Source organism: Phacochoerus africanus, chromosome 14 (genome assembly GCF_016906955.1).
Source record: "Phacochoerus africanus isolate WHEZ1 chromosome 14, ROS_Pafr_v1, whole genome shotgun sequence".
NCBI classification, from domain to species: domain Eukaryota; kingdom Metazoa; phylum Chordata; class Mammalia; order Artiodactyla; family Suidae; genus Phacochoerus; species Phacochoerus africanus.
Window position 1 is genome coordinate 20493257 of NC_062557.1, and position 23500 is coordinate 20516756.

A 23500-nucleotide genomic window follows, 5' to 3' on the forward strand; every position below is an offset into this window, starting at 1 on the left:
GACAATTTCACAATTATTATTTAAACTTCTGAAAGGATACTACATAAACTTGCAAGCAATGTTTCATTTGCTTTTCTTTCTCCCTATCCCCTACCCCCACACCTCACTCCTTGATACTCAAGCTCTTTTTATTTTTTTTTAATATAATGATTTTTATTTTTTTTCCATCATAGCTGGTTTAAAGCTCTTTTTAAATTTTAGTTCATACAGTTTGGTGTTTTAAAAAGTAAAATTCTAGTCATTTATAATTATATTGCATTATTATTATTTTTTTAATGGCCGCACTCATGGCATACAGAAGTTTCTGGGCCAGGAATTGAATCTGAGCTACAGCTGCAACCTACACTGCAGCTGTGGCAACCCTGAATCCTTTAACCCATTGAGCTGGGCTGGGGATTGAACCCACGCCTCTGCAGCAAGTCGAGCTGCTGCAGTCAGATTCTTAGCCCACTATGCCACAGTGGGAACTCCTGCACATGCTCTTTAAAATCTACCACAAGCCTACCTCCTAAGGAATGGAGGGAACAGCCCTAGAACACAGACTGTACTAATATGGCTTACTGCCGAACAGCAGTTCTTAAAACATCCTCTTCCTTTGGTTAAACAGTTATGTGCATCTGAAAGGAGCTGGCAATACATCAAGTTGGTGGGTCATATACAACAGCGTTGGAGGGAAAGATGAGAAAAGATGTTGAAATGGGAGTTACAACATATCTCTGACAATTCTGCCACTGCTGAGAAGAACTGCCTTTGGGATTAAGTATGTTTATTAATGTTTAAGGGGGCAATCACCACACTCTAATGACAGGGAAAAAGGCTCCAACTGGGTACCCTCTTCCTTGCGTGAATGCAAATGTCATGACTCCTTCCTTAGAGCCCTGTGACAACCCACGGTGTGTGCAAACCACACACACTGCGATTTGGTAAAAATCTAACGAAGTCTCTTCTAGGGTACAAGAGTTACACCAGGACTCTGTGGTTCAGATCCATGGTGACCAGAAAGGTACATACCAAACTGTTAAGAGTGGCTGCCTCTGGAGGCAGAGTTTGAGTGTGAGAGGCAGAACTGACTTTATACGTACTTCTGTATTATTTGATTTACTTTCTTAACTAAGTTTACTTTGTTAGATTCATGAGGAGGGGACTTCATACGCACAGCACCCCTGTCTTATTTGAAGATGACTAACGCCATTGTCAAGCCATTCCCCATTGAAGCTGGGGAAAAGTTTCAGCGAATGACTTAACAGCAAAATAAAAGAAAAGTATCCTGAGCTGCTGCAGGTGCTAATAAGTTAATTGTTAGTGTCTCAGGGTTGTCTTCTGTAACAGCATTTTACAAAAACAAATCCCCTCCAGGCCTCTGTGTACCATTTGGAGATCGTCAATCCTGGTATTAACTCCAGAAGCCATTTCCTTTCTCTCCTGTGGCGTCTCAGGACAGGGATAGAGTGAGGCCCGGAACCTGGAATGTACAGACAAGCCTAAGGAACAATGGAATTTCTGAACCTGACCAATTTTAACAGTCTCAGAAAGTAATCCTAACTTACTAGAAGGACCAAAACAGGATTAGTTCAAACTGATGCACTAATCAATAATAACTATTTATGGGAAGGAGTCTAGAGACAGAGCAACAACATCTGAACTCTCTTGACATTCTCATAGCTTTTTTTTTTTTTGCTTTTTTGGCTACGCCCACGGCATGCAGAAGTTCCAGAGCCAGGCAGTGAGCCACAGCAGGGACCCAAGCCACAACAGTGATAACACTGGGTCTTTACCCCAGTGAGCCACCAGGAACTCCTCTCTGTAGCTTTTAAACTCCTTTAAAGAAAGAAAGAAAAAGTGATACAAATTACATTATAAATTGCTAGAGAAAAAAGGCACAGAAAAAAGATCTTGTGAGCAAAATTTCAGAAAAGTTAAGGGCATGGTGCCTATGATACACTGCTAGGTATGCAGGCCCATTGTCCCAGAACAATGTAGAATTTGTAAACCATGAGTCTTAATTTCTTTTTTCCAAGGAAAGGAAACTGATTTTGATGGTCTTTTAAAAAAATAAACTTGGGCCATTTCTAATTGTTTAAAATAACATTAACGTCATTAAAAGATACATTCACCATGTCGAGAGGTAGACTAATAGGGTTTGTGCTTCACCATTCTATAGGCTTAATAGTTAGGTAGCAAGGCTGCACCCTTGGGGGAGGCACGATTTTCTTACCCCTCACAGATTTTCTTGACTCTGTTTTTCAGCTGATCGCCTTGGAAGAAAATGATGAACACAGACTTGTGCACGTAGTCTCCCTAGGCCCCAAACCAAAAACCGAGAAATCAGACATGATCCAGAAGAACACTTCTTCAATAACTTACTTTCTTGGTGATAAAGAAACAACTGGAATCCTTTAAGGACATGGCAACCCTGTACCTTAACTATTATCCTAAATCCACTTCTGAAGCTCCAATACATGAACATTTGCCCTGTAACGTCTATTCACAAAAGTCTTTCTGGTCTTGTCTTTAGACTCAACCAGAAGTCTGCCTGACACAGATGCTAAGATGATTCTCTTCTTAGTAGAATTTAGTCCTACTTATCGGTTCAACTTTAAATCTTATATTGCCTAAATGACATGAGGACAGAGAAGAGGAAAGAGAGGAAGCCATTCCTTCTTGTTCCCATGCTGGACACTCCAGACAGAGGGGACTGAATAACTACAAGGAACTGAGTAGCTGGGAAGGAGGAACGCTGATGTAGGATCTCATGATATGTGCTAATTTAGACCTTAGGGGGCAGAGAGGAAGGTGTTCCATTCCAAACGCCAAGTTTACACCTGAGGTATGATGCAAGGACTAGAAGGAAAGATCAGGGAAATAAGCTGTACTGGGTGTTAACCGGGACTGTCTCTGGTTGCATTTTTCTCCTATAGAGTTTTTAATAACAGGAAAACAAAACTTTGGAAGGATGAAGAGGGGTGAAGAAAGTACGGCTCAAGACTCTTAAATCCCTAAGTTTTCTAGGAATAAACTAGAATACATTCTTTGTGCAGCTGCCCTGTTGCAGATAGCCAGATACTCTCTTTCCTCAATTTGTTTCTGTTGCCCAGATAAAATAACATTTCTGTTGCCCAGGAACCTGGCTAATTATTCCTGAGAACAGCTCTACACTAGGTGTGACTGCTGACTGCAGTGTCTCCACAACCAGGACAGCCTTCAGTAAGACTATATAACACTGCCCCTCAGGTAAGGAGACTCACTGTAACCCAAGTGTCACCACACTCCTCAGTGCCGAGGGTAAAATCCATTTACCAGGATTATTCACATGACCCACCCACTCTGAGATGTCTCATAACTCAATCTCTCTTCTTAGGTTGAAAAAAGAATACTAATTTAAGACACCCAAAAGATAACTGAGAACATTAAAAACCAACTCTAGACTTCTAAATAAGACTAATACAAAGGTGAAGTAAATTTTTGGCAGAACATTTAATCTTCTTTGCTTGTCATCTGTGAAATCAGGGCTCACCATACTAAATGTAAGTTTAGGTTAAGAACTCTCTCCCACTATGTCGCAAGCCAAGATGTAAAGCTGTTCCCACCTTCCAAAGCGCTGGGTGGGGAAGATCATCCTAGCTTGCGTAATAGAAATCTTTAAGTTCCTAACTCTCCCAACAAGCAAGCAGACAAAAAATTTTACCAACTAAAGTTTCATCAACTAATAAAGGTCACAGTTTAGGAATTCTCTCCTCTTTCTATACATGGCTGTTACCAAACCTGAAACCAGACGTCTTGCTTTAAGCTAATTTTCATAGAAAATTTTCTTTTGGTCCCAGAAAAGTAACAGAAAATATATGGAGCTAAAGACTGAAATAACTGGGAAAAAACATATTTCCAATCCATATAATACCTATAAGAGTAAAGCTGGAAAATGCGTACGTATACGTCATGTATACATCATATGACGCAGACAATGGAGGGAGAGGGAAAGAGCAGTCCACTAAATTCACAGATCAAAGCAAGGTAAACGTAAGGGCCCCTCTGTTGGGGAGTCAGGCTCAGGTGGCACCTGGTGCATTCCTGCTCTGAGCTCCCTTTACAAGACCTACTCCACGGGACACAATTTCCTTGTCTTACAGTCACAGGATCCTCCAGGGGGTTCTCGATTTCAGCCTGCCGCAGGAACACATTCCCCCGGCACACCCGCCAAAGCATGCGCTCAAAAGTAGGGATGCGCTCTCGGTTAATCACACCAGCCACGAAGCTGTGGGGAGAAGAGCCACATTGGGAACGATTCTATGCCATGGGAAGGGAGGAAGGTGAGAGGAGGGGGCAAAGAGGACAAACAGCAGGCTACACATTGCTGTGTCTAAAGGGCTGCCAAAGTCTGGACTCAGCAGAGGGCTGACAGAACAACTCAGGAACTGAATCCAAAGCGATTTAGGAATACCTCACACCGGGCTCAGAAGAGAGAGCATCCTGGAAGCAGGTGAATGCCTAGCCTCACTCCTCTTTTGAACAACAAAAATGAACATGACTCTACTGAGTACAGAGGGTTGAAGTGGTACTTACCCGAGTCTTAAAGGCGTGCCTCTTCCCATCTCATTTGGCTCCAGGAGGGAGGACGACTCTTCCAACAGGTCTGGATCCGCCATCTGCTGATGATGCAATTCAGCCTGAATTCACAAATCAATTAATATCTAATGAAAATAGTTAGTGGCATGCAGGGAACGAGGAACCAGGAGATAAGTTCAGAAAATAAAGATGAAAAAAAAAAAAAAAAAACCACCAAAAGAGAAGAGACATACCCACAAAAAGAAGACAAGAAGAATAGGGGAAGAAAACAAAGGAAAGAAACAGGGTAAAGAAAGCACAACTGCCCCAGTAAAGCATCTGGGGAAATGGTTGTAGAAATAAGGAATAAGGAAAAAAAACATTAAATGATGGTGACACCTGTATAAATCTGTTACTTGGTGGAAACCATTTTTTCTCATTGCTTCCCTGAATGAGCCAGGAAAGTACCAGGAAATACCTCTGCCTGAGGATAGAAGCTGGAGTGTTCCTTCCTTTTGAGCAAAAACAAGGCTGCTCTGCAGATATGTTCAACTTCAAATTTCTAGGCAGCTACAAACTAGAATTTTCCCTGTGTGAGAATATGAAAGATGGAGACTCACTCTCCGAGGAAGAAAGCAAGGCGCCATCACTGACTTGAACAGGAAAAAGGGGCGACTCCAGATTTAACAACTCGGAACATGTGAACTTTCAGCCTGGTCATTGTAAAACATGCTCCAAACCTCGGGACTTAAAAAGAGTATTTCTTTCTCCAAAAGGATAAGCAGCACAATAGCTGGGCAGGCATGAGCCTCCACTGCATCCATAAAAGGATGGAAAGTAAAAACATATCTAATGTCCTAGTTTCTAACAGGGAATCTAGGAATATTAAAACATTACATAGGTTTTACAGTTTAAGGATTCTTGAGAACATAGCTTAAGCCAACAATTTAAAGCAACTGAAGTGAAGAGAAACAGATAATAAGCCGATATAGAGCATGTGGACTCAGTTTGATGGTTTAGCTTTAAAATGATTTCCACCACGACAGTTTATACATAAAATGAAGGAGGAGCGGGTCCTTCTCAGATGGAGGTCTATCTACATTTCCTAGCCTCTCTCCACACAGTCCACTTCCTCACCTTCCTTCTCCTTAGGAAAGAGAAGCTGCTCTAAAAAATGAAGGCCAACTGACTTCTCCACTGCCTGATCTCCCTAACTTCAAAATCTATGCACTACTTGTCTGACCAAAGACTACAAGTCAGCCAGAATAATCTTCCTTTTCAAAAGAAAAACTAAAAGAGAAGTCAGGAGAATTTTTCCCTATCATTTTCACTCCAAATTTCAATTTGATTCTACTCCTGTCAATACTGCTATCCACAAAAGCCACATGGGGACCTTACTTGATAAAGTCACAGGACCAGAAATGTAAAGTCAGAGGGTAAGGGGTGGGGTACAGAGAAATACTGTAGTGAGATATGGAAAATATTAAGATTAGATAAAGGGGGCACAGGGCACCACTTGCTGTCAAATGGAAGTTTGGGGACTCTTTTTGTTTCTACTTAAATCAGCTGACTGCAAGCCACAGGCAACGTGCTTTGAGGATCCAGATGACTACTGCATTTCAATTTGCTCTTAGAATGCCCCTTGGTGAAAACCAGGGAAACTGACTACTACTCACAAGACTCCTGCCTACTTTCTTATATGGTTCACCAGACCTGGTAAGTAAACCCTAAAGATCAGACTCAGTGTAAACACATGTGCTCTAAAGGGGACAACTTATGGAACAGCAAATAGTGCTTAGCAACTAGACTATACCTAGGAATCTCTGGGAATTTAAAAATGGACAAAACTCAGTAGAATTAAAATTAAATAGAAATTTGAAACAACATTCTAATTAATAATTTCAGTATTTCATACTTAAGAATCCTAAGTCTTGGAGAGGAAAATAAACTTTTTCAAATGAAATAACTGTGCCTGGTAAAAAAAAAAAAAAAACTACCATGTCCAGAACCACTAACTGAGGATTGTAAAGCAATACCTAAAACCATGTCATCAAGTATAAAAATCCTAATCTGGGTTCTCTAATAAAAGTACTGCCAAAGTTTTTCTAAAATACTTGGTAGGCCCTCTGGTTTATCCCTTCCCCCAGGAAGAATACTAAAAACATGCCTTGAAAAAGGAAGTAGAATTTCAGTCATTCTATTTCTATACTCCAGTATAAGCAGCACATGCAGTTCAAGCTAAGTTAACTGCCAAGAGCAAACACTTTTATTTCTCTCTATGCTGAGAAAGAAATTACATTTCATCACCTAAGGTATTCACTCAAGCCCCAAAGGAGACGGCAGATGGGAAAGAAAAGTAAAGAAAGCAGATGGATGGAAAACTCAGAAGGAAAGGAAGGCAGGGATCTGCATGCCATTAACCATTACTTTTCCAGTCTTCTTTACGCTTTCATATGTTATGGTGCTTATGGTAAAAGATGCAGAGAAATCTCTCCAGCTCTTACAGTTCTTCATAAGCAAGAAGACTGAGAAAAGGATAATCATTAACAAGTCATTTTAAATGCTCTGGATAAGAAATGGCTAAACTGAATTTGTAATCATCATAGATCATAAAAATATTCAATATATGTTCCCTTCTCCCTTTCTACACACCTCACCAATCATAACCCCTGATCAGAAAGAATCATTTTCTGATTTAGCCATTTTCTGCTAACTCCTTATTGTAAATTACTGGTCATATTCACCAAATTATGTTAAAAAGAGGGGCTTAAAATTGGAAGTGTTTCAGGCCATTTGCAAACATTATAATCTCAGGCATGGAAGAAAGTCTAATGAAAAGACCTACATTTCTGAGATTTGAGAGCTCCGTTTCCTTATTTTGTGCATTATGTAAAGCAATGTGCACTCACATGTGACTTGGGCCTAACTCTGTGAGGCCTTGTTTCCTATCAAGGCAGTGACACCTGAGACCACTGTTTGGCTACCGAAAGGGACCTGGCTGAGACTGTGAGCTAATGGCAAAAGCGGGCAAGACACTATGCACTAGGAGAGAAAAGGAAGAGTGGTTCATACCTGAAGACTCTTAACACTGGAATGAGAGGGACAGATGATGGAAGCAGCAGAACCTCTCAGAGCCAAAGTCATGCTCAAACATACTTCCAGAGAGTTCCCTGGTGGTCTAGTGGTTAGGATTCAGAGCTTTCACCACTGAGGCCTGGATTTAATCCCTGGTCTGAGAACTGAGAGCCCACATTAAGCTGCTGCACAACTCAGCCAAAAAAAAAAAGCACTTCCAGAGATGAAAAAAAAAAAAAAAAAAGATTTGGATTTGCACAAGTAGGAGAGGAAAAACAATGCAAAATGCATAGGCATGAAAGTCATAAAGACTTAGATAAACATACTGCTCAGGATTGGCATTTCCTATTTAGACCTATTAATCACAAAGAAAATTCCTAAACCCATAGCCACAATCTAAAAACCTTATATCATTTTCCCAAGCAGTTCCTCTTATGTTGTTTTTACTATTTTTAATTATAAAATTAACAGTTTAAATAATTATTTCCCTTAAGGGAGTCCATTTGTCAGCCTATTCAGAATTTTGCCCAGAATGAACTAGACTAGGAAGCCTGTCCCAATTCTTAAACTCAGCAGGTTATGAAAAACATTCTCATACATCTCAGCAACATCTCAGCGGTTAACAAAAAACTATAGCAAAAGGGGGAAAAAAGGAGAGGGTATAAAAGAATTAAGTTCCAAATAATGATAAAAGTAGCTGAGCTTTGATCTTGAGGCCAGATTTACTTTCGATCTATGGGCAGTAGGTTGGACATATATAGAAAAGCACACATCTGTGAGCACAGGGAGGCAGTGCTTCTGATATGACTAAGTGATATATTTCTTGAACATTGGGACCATATCTTATGTGTCACAGGAGTAGATGCTCATCAAATGCACCAACAATTCACATTAATTCTGTGAAATAATGAATATAAATACAACAATGTTTAGGCAGTGAGTATACTGGGATTCCAGATTCTTTGTTCATCAAAACCATTTGGCATTAAGTGGCCATGCCTGCTGCAAAAGATCTGAAACACTTGGAAAGAGTTAATCACACTGTCCCACACCCTCTAATTCGATGATATCGGGGACTGGTGAAAGAAGTTACCATCAGTCTCAAACTTTCAACGCAGTGAGAAAACTCAATATTCACAGCAGCCCTCTCCTGTTAGGCAGCCAGATCCTGATTCTCAGGAGGACCTGGCTGTTAAATTCATAGGAACTTTCCCCCTTCCCCTTGCTCTAGCAGATCTTCTTAATTAGCATGGCTTCTCTGAGTCAAATCCGTAGTTACTGAGGAATGTATCATATCTTCAGCTGACTTTCTCTAGTCCTGTGGTTCTCACACAAGCATGCCTCAGAATCACCTTGTGAAAACAGACTGCTGGGCCCCACCCTCGGAGTTTCTGACTGAATAAATGTGGTGTGAGGACTGAAAAGTTGCATTCGGACCTGTTCCCAGGTGAGGCTGATGTTGCTGGTTGGCAAACCTCTGCTCTAGGCTACAGAACTAGGGAGAGTTGTTTTTTCCTCAAAAGAAATTAAAACTGAAGGCATATCAGAAGCTGACTAAAATGGCCTTCTATCTTTTAAAAGCTTTGCTAATTTTTGTTGTTGTGGTTGAGCAAAGGAAATAAAGAACTTATGGAAAGGCACACTGAGCAATGACTGGGACACTCTCTGAAATGTCTGATGTTGCTAATCTGGTGGCAAAAGACACCTATAAAAGGAGAGCTGCCCTTTTTATAAAAAGGGCATGTCCAGGCTGAGAGCCAAGACTCCTCTCCAGGTTTAACTAGGAGAAGGAAGTCTTCTGAAAGCTTTGTCCCAAATCTTTCCCATGGGGTCGTCTCAGCAAGTTGTCATCTGGCAACCTAGTTATCTATATTTTATTTTATTTACTATAATTATTTTTTAAATTTATGGCCACACCCACAGCTTATGGAGGTTCCTGGGCCAGGGACTGAATCCAAGCCACAACTGCAATCTACACCACAGCTGTGGCAACGCCAAATCCTTTAACCAACTGCACTGGGCTGGAGTGCAAATCCTGCCTCCACAGTGACCTGAGCCACTATAGTCAGATTCTTAACCACTGTGCCGTGGTGGGAACTCCAGTTACCTACTTCTTTTTGTCTCTATCTTTTTAGGGCTACACCCACAGCATATGGAGGTTCCCAGGCTAGGAGTCTAATCGGAGTTACAGCTGCCGACCTACACCACAGCTCACAGCAACACTGGATCCTTAATCCTCTGATGGAGGCTAGGGATCGAATCTGCAACCTCATGGTTCCTAGTCGGATTTGCTTCCGCTGTGCCACAATGGGAACTCCCAGTTACCTACATTTTAAACCCAGGAATTTATTAACATTTTTCCCTACAGGGTGATGGAATTGAGTTTATATGAAAATCTACCAATATTTCCATATGACATCAAGAGAAGCTCTTGAAAAATTAAATGCTGTCTGAAGTACCTGAAAACATGCTCAAAGGTTGACAAGCAAACATAGAGGATAAAAATTAAAATTTAATGACAAAAGGTTTAGGAGATTAAACCTTTGTTATAATTTCATGTATAACCAAATGTTTCTTATTGCTTCATCTTTAACCTTAAGCATATACTTACCTTAAAATATCACGTAAAAATTTCATCTAACTATGTTATACAACTACTTTAGAGTTCCTTTCCCCATCTTGAGATGAAAAATTGCTGAAAATGCAAAAATATACAAAACCATGGCTGGCTATGTACTGCATGAAAAATGGAACATAATCTGACATTTCTTCAACTAAAACTGGGTGCAAAAATGGCATTGCTTTCAAACTAGCAAATTAAAATAATTACTGGAATAAAAATATGGCCCACTTGTGCTGGTACAATATCAGCTGCTCAAATACTAAAAGAAACAATAGTCTGACCTCATCGAAAAACTGCTGAGTTTTGCGAAGTATAAATTTTAATTCAGTCAGTTCCAGGAAGTTTCTCTTCAGAGCTTCCTGGTTTGTGTTGATTTCCTTCAGTTCATTTTCAATCTTCTCAAAATTGGCCTACAGAAAAACAAAAACAAAACAAAATAAAAAAACACCACCAAATATTAGCTCAAACTAAGCTCAATATGCTTGCTCTGAAAGACAGATGAATTTATCCATCCCACAGAACTATCCTACCCCGACGGTTCGAAGGTATCTTTTCTATTTTTTTTTTAAGCGTATAGTTGATTTACAGTGCTGTGTTCAAAGGTATCTTATATCTACCCAGCAAGCTCAGTCAGTCCCCGTATCCTTGGGTTCCTTATCTGCAGATTCAAGCAACCATGGTTTGAAAATATTTGGGGAAAAACATTTTCCAGAAAGTTCCAAAAAGCAAGACCTGAAGTTGCCTGCCATCAGCAACTATTTGCCTAGCACTTACACTGGATTTACAGCTACTTACATAGCATTTACATTGTTTTAGGTTTTACAAGTAATCTAGAGATGATTTTAAGTATACAGGAGGATGCGAATAGGTCTTATGCAAATACTACAGCCATTTTATATAAAGGACCTGAGCATCAGCAGATTTCGGTATGCAAGCTAAAGCCTGGAACCAACCCCCCTCAGACACTGAGAAACAACTGCACTGTGTTTTTTGCCAGGGCAATTTACTTTACGAAAATTTTTTTGCTTAAAATGGTCTTTGTCTATAGATTCCATTACACGCTTGGTTAAACTCCTCAGGAGACTTTAGATAAATAATTATTGAAAAGTCTACTGGCTATTTGTTTAGTCTATGATATTAATAAATTACTGGATAAATTAACATTAATCCAATAAGGCTTCAATAAGCCAATAAACATTTATTTAGTGGCATGTTTTGAGATACCACAGCATTTTCTATACCATAAAATAGAGAATTCATTTTAATCCCATCCATAAGAAGAAACTCGCAATCAACTGACAAGGACAAAAAGAGTTATCCTACTCTCCATCTACTCAGGAAAGTAATGTCTGCATTCAAGTAGGAAGAAACATATCTGGCTTTCTTAGAATTGTTTACCTCTAAGTCAATCATGTCCCGGGGGAAGGGCACCTCTGGGTTTTCACCAGTGTCCATAATTGGGATATTAGCTTTCCTTATCTCTTTCTCAACAAATCCTAGAAAGACAGAATCAAAATATTTATGTCCAGCTGCACATGTATGGAATTACCAGTTTGAAGGAAAAAAAAAAAAAAAAAGACTCCAAACCTGGCTAAAGAGAGCTTCATTCTAAGAAAGATACTTTTACCTAAAAGAAGTAGAACATGTAAATCTTTTTTTCTCCACATTCCTCTTCCTCCTACTTCACAGTCTCTAAAGCACAGCTACCCCAAAGGGGGTTATCACCCCACTACAGTCTTCTTTCCCTCTTCTGACCTGAAAACTGGTCCTCATCCGTGGCAGCTCTCCACCCTTCATGACCACCACTGCAGGATGGTTCTGGTCACAGTATTGTGGGCAGAGGAGAACTACAGAGAAGTGCGATTCAACAGAGTATTTGACACTTAGCGCACTACTCAGACAACTCCAGGCCATAAGTGTTTCATTAAATTTGAAAACAGGTCAGTTTTGAGTTAAATGAAAGAAAACAAAACAAAGCACACACATACACACACACAGAGTAAGGTCTCAAAACACCAGAAAAGTGTTTCATGTGGTAAACACAGACTTATTTTTTAGCACAAGGACTAAATTCATCTAACAACTAGCTGAAAGCTGGCAGAGTAAAATAATGAGATCTTGGGTGTTAGAGACAGACAACCTGGATTCAAACACTGATTCCACCATGACCACTTATGGTCTTGGGCAAGTCACTTAACCTCTCTGATCTTTGGTTTCTTCATTTACTAAATAAGGCAACATTCCTCTTGAAGAAATGTTGTGGGGAATGAATGAAATAAAGTATAGGAGCATCCTAACTCTCAAGAGGACCTTAACCAATGTTAGATTCTTCCCTGATGAAGAGCTCAAATTAAAAGGTGGCTATGCTGACTTTTAAAGTTGACAGTGTTCTGGGTTCTACCTCTCAGAATTGTACAGTGTAGTACTGCTATAAAATCCTTACCATAAGAAAACAAACAAACAAAACCACAGTATTTTCAGCCTGCAGCCTTGTCATTTCAAAGTTTTCATTAAGGTTAGGTAGTGATCTAGCCTAAATAACACACATCTACTTATACATAAGAAATTCATCTTCACATCAGACTGTAAGACTTTTCCTCTCTCCTTTTCCTCTGGTAGTGTTATCTTCCTTTATTAAGAGGACTCAAAGACATAGGGCTCACTAGCGGAACTTCATACAAGACCAAAATGCACATACGGAGCTTTCGATCCATTTCTTCACATCTTCTAACCTCATTCACAAATTTCCGCTGGAAAACATTCACATCTGGATTTAACTGCAAAATACGAACAGAATATCAAAAATTCAAATACATCGATTTCCTCTCCATCACAAGCGATACGTCCTTCAATGTGAAAACCTAGTTTTGTGTCAATGTATGATGCAATGCTAGTAGAAATTGTTTACAGATTCATACAACCTGCTTTGGGGACAGTTATACAACAAAATGATGAAAACCCCTCCCTCACTACTGCAACATATTACTGGAATGGAGGCAAACTGGACAAAACACAGTTGCATAAAATGTTCTTTGCAGGCCAAAAGTCTCAGGGAGAATAGCCCCCTCAAAAAAAAAAAAAATTGGGGCAGTGGACATAATAGATGCTATGGGAGTTCTCTTGTGGTGCAGCAGGTTAAGAATCTGGTATTGTCACTGCAGCGGCTTGGGTCACTGCTGTGGTGCAGGTTTGATCCCTGAGCTGGGAACTTCCACATGCTATGAGTGTCGCAAAAAATTATAATGATGATAATAATAAGATTGCAAAATAGGTCATACAGCAAGTCCCAGTAAAGAACTGGTGTTATAAAATGTTCTTTGATTATAATGCAATTAAGTTAGAAACCCATATCAAAAATACAAATTAAAGAAGTTCCCCTTGTGGTTCAGTGGTTAACAAATCCAACTAAGAACTGTGAGGTTGCGGGTTCGGTCCCTGCCCTTGCTCAGTGGGTTAAGGATCCAGCGTTGCTGTGAGCTGTGGTGTAGGTTGCAGATGTGGCTTGGATCCTGCATTGCTGTGGCTCTGGTGTAGGCTGGTGGCTACGGCTCCGTTTAGACCCCTAGCCTGGGAACCTCCACATGCCATGGGAGCAGCCCTAGAAAAGGTAAAAAGACAAAAAGACAAAAAAACAAAAAAACCCCAAATTAAACAATATATTTGGAAATCTTAAAATAGGTCTAAATTCACAGCTCAAAGAAAAACAATCATAATGAAAATCTTAAAATATTTAGAATGAAATGATAATGAAAATGCTAAAGATCAAACTACGCAGGATGCAGTTAAAGTGGTATTTAAGGGGAAATTTATAGATTTACATGCAAATAGAAAAGACTAAAAACTAATGTGCTAAGTGTTCAAATTAAAAAAAATAAAAGTAGGAGTTCCCGTCGTGGCGCAGTGGTTAACGAATCCGACTAGGAACCAGGAGGTTGCGGGTTCGGTCCCTGCCCTTGCTCAGTGGGTTAAAGGATCCGGCGTTGCAGTGAGCTGTGGTGTAGGTTGCAGACGCGGCTCGGATCCTGCGTTGCTGTGGCTCTGGCGTAGGCCGGTGGCTACAGCTCCGATTCAACCCCTAGCCTGGGAACCTCCATATGCCGTGGGAGCGGCCCAAGAAATAGCAACAACAACAACAACAACAAAGACAAAAGACAAAATAAATAAATAAATAAATAAATAAAAGTAGAAAACAACAAAGAGCAGAAATGAAATTTCCAGAACAAAACAAAGTCCAGAGAAGATACCCCAAATCGAAAGCTGATTTTTTTCTTTTATTCTTCTTTATCATTTTATTATTTTTTCTTAATAGCTGGTTATTTGAAAATACAGGAGTTCCTGCAGTGGTTCAGTGGGTTAAGGATCTGATGTTGTCTCTGCAACAGCTTGGATTGCTGCTGAGGCTCGAGTTCAATCTCTAGCCTGGTGCAGTGGGTTAAAGATCTGGCGTTGTTTCAGCTGTGGGGTGGGTCACAGCTGTGGCTTGAATTTGATTCCTGGCTGGGAAACCTGGCCCAGGAATTTCCATACACCAAGGGTGTGGCCAAAAAAACCAAATTTTTATAAGACTAAGAGAAGGCATAAATAAGCATAAGAATTTAAAAAGTCCATCACAGGAATTACCTGGGCTATACAGCTAGGCCCGGTGTTTTTAGGTGGGTATATTTTAATTGCTAAAATTTCTATCTGGGAGTTCCTGTCGTGGCACAGCATAAACGAATCCAACTAGGAACCATGAGGTTGTGGGTTCGATCCCTGGCCTCGCTCAGTGGGTTAAGGATCTGGAGTTGCCGTGAGCTGTGGTATAGGTCGCAGATGCGGCTCGGATCTGGCATTGCTGTGGCTCTGGTGGAGGCCGGCAGCAACATCTCCAATTAGACCCCTAGCCTGGGAACCATATGCCACAGGTGTGGCCCTAAAAGGACAAAAGACAAAAAAAAAAAAAAAATTCTATCTGTAGAGGACTTTTTTTGGGCCACACCTACGGCATGCAGAAAGTTCCTGGGCCAGGGATAGAACCTACACCACAGCAGTGACACCACCAGATCCTTAACCTGCTGTACCACAAAAGAATGCCAGAACAGCTATAATTTAAAAAGGAAAATAACCAGTGTTGATGAGGATGTGAAGAAACTGGAACCCTCATAAATTGTTGGTAGGAATGTAAAGTGGTGTGGCTGCTGTGGAAAACAGTTTGGAGGTTCTTCCAAGTCAGAATTACCACATGACCCAGCCATTCCAGGTGCATACTCCTAGGTATATACCCAAAAGAAGTGAAAACAGTTGTACATGAATGTTTATAAAGCCACATTATTCACAACAGCCAAAAAATGAAAGCAACTCAAATATGTTCATCCACTAATGAATAAAACAAAAGATGGTATACACATACAATGGAAAATATTCAGCCATAAAAATGAGCGAAGTACAGATATGTGCTACAACATGGATAAATCCTGTAAACAATATGCTAAGTGAAAGAAGCAGGACACAAAAGGCAATGCATCATATGATTCCATTCATATATAATGACCAGAGTAGGGAGATCCACAGAGACAGAGGTAGATTAAGTGAAAGTGACCAAGGGCCAAGGGCTGGGGCGAGGGAAGGAGGGATGGGGAGTGACTGCTAATGGGCACAGGGTTTCTTTAGAGAGGGAGTAAATCCATGTTCTGGAATTAGATAGTGTGATGGTTGCACAAACATGTGAATACACTAAATACCACTGAACTGTATGCTGTAAAAGGGTGACTTTTTGGGTATATCTCCATTGAAAAAAACATAGGCAGTGGAATCAGACAATCCTGGATACAAGTCTGTGTGCCCTGGGGTAGTTATTTTCATCTAAGATGCAGATTCCTAATCTATAAAATCAAAGTGTTAGGTTCCACTATTCAAAAGGAGGTTCTGTTTTTCAGGGTGGTTGTGATGAATGCCTGCAATAATAATGCAAAATGGTCGGTGTGGCATCTATTAAAAAAATGTAGACGTTCCCGTTGTGGCTCAGCAGTCAGCGAACCCGACTAGCATCCACGAGGATGTGGGTTCAATCCCTGGCCTCGCTCAGTGGATTAAGGATCTGGCGTTGCCGTGAGCTGTGGTGTAGGTCGCAGACGTGGCTTGGATCCCAAGTGGCTGTGGCTGTGGCGTAGGCCTCTGGCTACAGCTCTGATTTTACTCCTAGCCTGGGAACCTCCACACGCCGTGGGTGCAGCCCTAAAAGACAACAACAAAAAAATGTAAACAGTCATCATGATTCTAAGTGTTAGACAGTAAAGGACTGAAGAATAGATAAGAAGCATGTCAAAGAGAATGAATGAGGGGACAAATCAGCCGCAGGAGATTTTGAACAAGTTGAGCAATGAAACATGTCTTACTCAATTGTCTCTCTAAAAACTCTGGGTACTATCTTTTGTAGAGAGAATAGATAAGAACCAGTTCTTATACTGAAACCACTCATTTTAATATGCTGCATATTTTCATAGTAAGAAAAGATTTAAAAAGTACAGAAGCATGCTGCAATATGGATAAACTGTGAAAATATTACGCTAAATGAAAGAAGCCAGACCAAAAAAAACACATACTGTATGATTCCTTTCACAAGAAATGTCCAGAATAGGCACATCCACTGAAATAGCAATGAGGAATAGTGGCTGCTAGGGGCTGGAGATGGGGAAGGGGGTTAGGAGGAAATGAGGAGTGACAGTTAATGGGTACAGGGCTTCTTGTTGGGGTAATAAAAACATTCTAAAATGTATTGCGGTGATGGTTGTACAACTCTGTGAATATGTTAAAAATCATTGAATTCTACACTTTAAATGGACAAATTGTATGGTATATGAATTATATCTCACTAACGCTGTTAAAAAATTAGTAGGGGAGTTCTTTGGCGGCCTAGTGGTTAAGGAATCAGCAGTTGCCACTGGAGTGGCTCCAGTTACTACTGTGGCTCAAGTTTGAGTCCTGGCTTGGGAACTTTTGTACTCTGTGGGCACAGCCAAAAAAAATTTAGTAGGAAAAAATGTGGATATGTAACTCACCAAATTAACAAAGGAGAAAAAACATGGTAACCTTAATATATAGGAGAAAGCATTCCATAAAATTCCAGTCATTTGTGACAATAATTTCAGAAAGTCATAACTTGAAAGGACTCTATATAATCTAATAGAATTTTCAAAAAACTTAAGAATAAACATCTTATTTAAATTATAAAAACTGTGGAGTTCCCACTATGGTACAGTGGATTAAGAATCCAACTGCAGCAGTTCAGGTAGCTGTGGAGGTACAGGTTTGATCCCTGGCCTGGCACAGTGGGTTAAAGGATCTGGCACTGGGAGTTCCCATTGTGGCTCAGTGGTTAACAAATCTGACTAGGAACCATGAGGTTGTGGGTTTGATCCCTGGCCTTGCTCAGTGGGTTAAGGATCCAGCATTGCCATAAGCTGTGGTGTAGGTCGCAGACGAGGCTCGGATCTGGCATTGCTGTGGCTGTGGCATAGGCCAGAGGCTACAGCTCCAATTAGACCCCTAGCCTGGGAACCTCCATACACCACTGGTGCAGCCCTAGAAAAGACAAAAAGACAAAAAATAAAAATAAATAAAGGATTTGGCATTGTTGCAGCTGTGGCTCAGATTCAGTCCCTGCCCTGGGAATTTCCATATGCTACAGGTGTGGCCATTAAAAAAAAAAAATTATAAAAAAATTCCCTTAAAGTCAGAAGCAAAATAGACACACTATGAAACAGATACATAGTATTTTGCTCTACTTCCTTATTAACAAAAATGCCAATTTTGTTCAGGGCAGTAGCTGCTCAGTTGAAAAACCACATTTCCCAGACTCCCTTGCAGCTGCAGCATGCCATAATTTTGACCAGGGATAAATTTTAGCAAAGTCTGCTGCGGATTTCTGGCAATGTTTTTTTTCTCCATATGTAAATACTTCCCCTTTCTCCTTGCACTTCCTTCTTCCTGCCTAGACTGATTGAAATGCTAGGAGCTGCAGTGGTCATCTGTAAGGACAAAAGCCAAATGTTTAAGGATGGCCAAAGAGAAACACAAAATGATGTTAGGACACTGATAACAGTATGAAGCTGGGCTTCATGTTACGTGGGAAAAAGTACACCCTGACCATTTGGGTTTTCAGTTACACACAGCTAAACACAATCCTAACCAGTATTCGCTTGCTCTTACTCTTCAACAACATGTTACTGAAGGTCCAGATGTGTATGATAAAGAAAGAGAAAGAAAAGGAAAAGGATTCGAAAGAAAGAAGCAGCTCACACTCTGATAGTGCAGTAAAAAAGATTATATTAAATGTAGCAAAATGTAAACAACTAGTGAATCTACATCAGAGTATTCAGACTTGAAATTTTTCAATATAAAAATTTAGAAAAAAGAAAATATGGATAAGCAAAAAAGAAAAATAAACTTTATATATGACAAAACATACCATAAACAGAGGGAAAAGACAAGCCACAGCCTGGAAGAAGTTACTAGTAAAGGATTGGAAAAAGAGTAGCTTCCAGAGTACTTGAAGAACTTTCAAAAAAAATCCTGTAAGTCAATAAGCAGAAGACAAGCAAACCCAATTAAAAAAACAGGCAGATAATATGGAAAAGACATTCATGGAAAATGAAACCCATTATGTTCAAAAACAAATAAAAAGATATTAAATGCAATCTAGAAAATGTAAATTAAAGCAACCAGATATCACTTCACAACTGTCAGAGTGGCAAATTCTTTCTGTCTGAGCAGAGAGGTGCTGACTCAATCGTGGAACGACAAGAACTCCCAACCAGTGATGGGACCCACCAGTGATGGGACCATGAACAGGTACATCTACTGTGAAGTTTACTCTGACAACATTTGTTTATTTGTTTTGGCGGTACCTCTGGCGTGTGGAAGTTCCTGGGCCAGGGATCAAACCTGAGCCACAGCAGTGACCAGAGCTGCTGCAGCAGCACCACCAGATCCTTAACCTACTGAACCACAAGGAAATGCCTATTATGGTATCTAACATTAGGGATGCACACAATGCTCAGCAATGCCCCTCCTGGTTATAATTCCTAGAGCAGGAGTGGGTCCTTGAGATCAATACCATTGTCACATGACACTAAGACATCATTCGCCTTTTTCATTCTCTCTGATGAGTGTTCAGTGAAGCTTTCCAGACTCACAGCAGACTGACTGCAGAAGCAAATACAGCTGTCTTCTGTTAATTCAGACACGAAAAGATTTTCAAAAGTGTAAAAGCAGTACGACTCTTCTACAATTTTTTTTTGTTGTTTTGGAAAATTTAATCATTTTCCATAAAAATATTATGATAACATTAGTGGGTTTATTATAATTTAAAATGATTTAATAAGTGAATACTATAAACATTTCTCAGTTTTAATTTCTAGTATAATAATATCAATGACTGTGTCTCATATAGAAGCCCTCTGGGGTCCTCAATAATTTTTTAAGTATGTAAAAAAATCCTTAGACCAAAAAGTTTGACAACCATGGTCCTGGAGAAACTATCACACAGGTATACCACAAGACATATGTATGAATCTTCATTGTAACAGGGCAAAGAATTGCAATCAACCAAAATGTTCATCAGAAGAAAAAAAAATGATCAACAATATATTTTTATAATAATTAGATAGAAATTTAAATAACTTAGCTCTACCTAATATACAGACACACAAAATTATACTATATATTATTTAGTGATATATACATACACAGCAAAAGTGGAGGAAAAAAAAAACCCACATGCATGAGGAGGATAAAAGCAAAAATCACTGGAGAGATTACTTTTGGGGCGGGGGTGAGAAATGGAGGGCACAGAAGGAGAACACATAGGAGCTTTCTTTTCTTTTTTTTTTTTTTTTGCTTTTTAGGGCCACACCTGCTGTATATGGAGGTTCCCAGGCTAGGGGTCAAATAGGAGCTACAGCTGCTGGCCTACACCACAGCCACAGCAACTCAGAATCTGAGTTGTGTCTGAGACTTGCACCACAGCTCACTATAACGCTGGATCCTTAACCCACTGAGGGAGGCCAGGGATCGAACCCGAAACCTCATGGTTCCTAGTCAGATTCGTTTCTGCTGTCCACAACAGGAACTCCAGGAGCTTTCAATTACAGGTGGAATATTTCTTTTAGATAGTAAAAGTACAGTTATAGACATACCTCATTTAGCAGGATAACACATTATCCTGCTTGGCAGATACTGCATTTTCTTTTTCTTTAGAAACTGAAGGTTTGTGGCAACCCTGCATTGAGCGAGTCTAACAGTGCCATTTTCACCAACAGCACTTGCTCACTTTGTGTCTCTGTGTCATGTTTTGGTAGTTCTCACGGTATTTCAAACTTTTTTTTTTTTTTTTTTTAGGGAAGTTCCCAGGCTAGGGGTCAAATCAGAGCTGCAGATGACAGCCTACACTACAGCCACAGCAATGCCAGATCCAAGCTGTATCTGGGACCTATACCACAGTTCACAGCAACATTGGATCCTTAACCCACTGAGCCAGGCCAGGGATCGAACCTGCATCTTCATAGATTCTAGTCGGGTTTGTTACCACAACAGGTAACGAATGGTGCCACAACGGGAACTCTTCAAACTTTTCCATGATTATATTTGTTATGGTAACCAGTGATCACTCTCTCTCTTTTTTTTTTTTGTCTTTTTGCCATCTCTTGGGCCGCTCCCGCGCGGCATGTGGAGGTTCCCAGGCTAGGGGTCGAATCAGAGCTGTAGCTACACCACAGCCACAGCAACTCGGGATCCGAGCCGTGTCTGCGACCTACACCACAGCTCACGGCAACGCCGGATCGTTAACCCACTGAGCAAGGCCAGGGATCGAACCCGAAACCTCATGGTTCCTAGTCAGATTCGTTTCTGCTGTCCACAACAGGAACTCCAGGAGCTTTCAATTACAGGTGGAATATTTCTTTTAGATAGTAAAAGTACAGTTATAGACATACCTCATTTAGCAGGATAACACATTATCCTGCTTGGCAGATACTGCATTTTCTTTTTCTTTAGAAACTGAAGGTTTGTGGCAACCCTGCATTGAGCGAGTCTAACAGTGCCATTTTCACCAACAGCACTTGCTCACTTTGTGTCTCTGTGTCATGTTTTGGTAGTTCTCACGGTATTTCAAACTTTTTTTTTTTTTTTTTTTTAGGGAAGTTCCCAGGCTAGGGGTCAAATCAGAGCTGCAGATGACAGCCTACACTACAGCCACAGCAATGCCAGATCCAAGCTGTATCTGGGACCTATACCACAGTTCACAGCAACATTGGATCCTTAACCCACTGAGCCAGGCCAGGGATCGAACCTGCATCTTCATAGATTCTAGTCGGGTTTGTTACCACAACAGGTAACGAATGGTGCCACAACGGGAACTCTTCAAACTTTTCCATGATTATATTTGTTATGGTAACCAGTGATCACTCTCTCTCTTTTTTTTTTTTGTCTTTTTGCCATCTCTTGGGCCGCTCCCGCGCGGCATGTGGAGGTTCCCAGGCTAGGGGTCGAATCAGAGCTGTAGCTACACCACAGCCACAGCAACTCGGGATCCGAGCCGTGTCTGCGACCTACACCACAGCTCACGGCAACGCCGGATCGTTAACCCACTGAGCAAGGCCAGGGATCGAACCCGAAACCTCATGGTTCCTAGTCAGATTCGTTTCTGCTGTCCACAACAGGAACTCCAGGAGCTTTCAATTACAGGTGGAATATTTCTTTTAGATAGTAAAAGTACAGTTATAGACATACCTCATTTAGCAGGATAACACATTATCCTGCTTGGCAGATACTGCATTTTCTTTTTCTTTAGAAACTGAAGGTTTGTGGCAACCCTGCATTGAGCGAGTCTAACAGTGCCATTTTCACCAACAGCACTTGCTCACTTTGTGTCTCTGTGTCATGTTTTGGTAGTTCTCACGGTATTTCAAACTTTTTTTTTTTTTTTTTTTTAGGGAAGTTCCCAGGCTAGGGGTCAAATCAGAGCTGCAGATGACAGCCTACACTACAGCCACAGCAATGCCAGATCCAAGCTGTATCTGGGACCTATACCACAGTTCACAGCAACATTGGATCCTTAACCCACTGAGCCAGGCCAGGGATCGAACCTGCATCTTCATAGATTCTAGTCGGGTTTGTTACCACAACAGGTAACGAATGGTGCCACAACGGGAACTCTTCAAACTTTTCCATGATTATATTTGTTATGGTAACCAGTGATCACTCTCTCTCTTTTTTTTTTTTGTCTTTTTGCCATCTCTTGGGCCGCTCCCGCGCGGCATGTGGAGGTTCCCAGGCTAGGGGTCGAATCAGAGCTGTAGCTACACCACAGCCACAGCAACTCGGGATCCGAGCCGTGTCTGCGACCTACACCACAGCTCACGGCAACGCCGGATCGTTAACCCACTGAGCAAGGCCAGGGATCGAACCCGAAACCTCATGGTTCCTAGTCAGATTCGTTTCTGCTGTCCACAACAGGAACTCCAGGAGCTTTCAATTACAGGTGGAATATTTCTTTTAGATAGTAAAAGTACAGTTATAGACATACCTCATTTAGCAGGATAACACATTATCCTGCTTGGCAGATACTGCATTTTCTTTTTCTTTAGAAACTGAAGGTTTGTGGCAACCCTGCATTGAGCGAGTCTAACAGTGCCATTTTCACCAACAGCACTTGCTCACTTTGTGTCTCTGTGTCATGTTTTGGTAGTTCTCACGGTATTTCAAACTTTTTTTTTTTTTTTTTTTTAGGGAAGTTCCCAGGCTAGGGGTCAAATCAGAGCTGCAGATGACAGCCTACACTACAGCCACAGCAATGCCAGATCCAAGCTGTATCTGGGACCTATACCACAGTTCACAGCAACATTGGATCCTTAACCCACTGAGCCAGGCCAGGGATCGAACCTGCATCTTCATAGATTCTAGTCGGGTTTGTTACCACAACAGGTAACGAATGGTGCCACAATGGGAACTCTTCAAACTTTTCCATGATTATATTTGTTATGGTAACCAGTGATCACTCTCTCTCTTTTTTTTTTTTGTCTTTTTGCCATCTCTTGGGCCGCTCCCGCGCGGCATGTGGAGGTTCCCAGGCTAGGGGTCGAATCAGAGCTGTAGCTACACCACAGCCACAGCAACTCGGGATCCGAGCCGTGTCTGCGACCTACACCACAGCTCACGGCAACGCCGGATCGTTAACCCACTGAGCAAGGCCAGGGATCGAACCCGAAACCTCATGGTTCCTAGTCA

At 40.9% G+C, this 23500-nt stretch overlaps 1 protein-coding gene across 3 annotated transcripts in view; it reads right to left on the reverse strand.

Moving 5' to 3' along the window:
• Positions 1–23500, reverse strand: part of ATP6V0A1 (ATPase H+ transporting V0 subunit a1) — a 59199-nt gene that overhangs the window by 30661 nt on the left and 5038 nt on the right. For 2 of the 3 annotated variants that reach the window (XM_047756659.1, XM_047756660.1), the window contains exons 3-9: positions 12936–13014; positions 11636–11733; positions 10519–10647; positions 4558–4640; positions 4123–4249; positions 2216–2298; positions 1369–1462 (exon numbers count right to left, since the gene is read on the reverse strand). In XM_047756659.1, the coding sequence (XP_047612615.1) occupies positions 1369–1462; positions 2216–2298; positions 4123–4249; positions 4558–4640; positions 10519–10647; positions 11636–11733; positions 12936–13014 (693 nt within the window). Of the gene's footprint in view, positions 1–1368; positions 1463–2215; positions 2299–4122; positions 4250–4557; positions 4662–10518; positions 10648–11635; positions 11734–12935; positions 13015–23500 lie in introns of all 3 variants that reach the window. The other variant, XM_047756658.1, reaches the window with a different exon arrangement.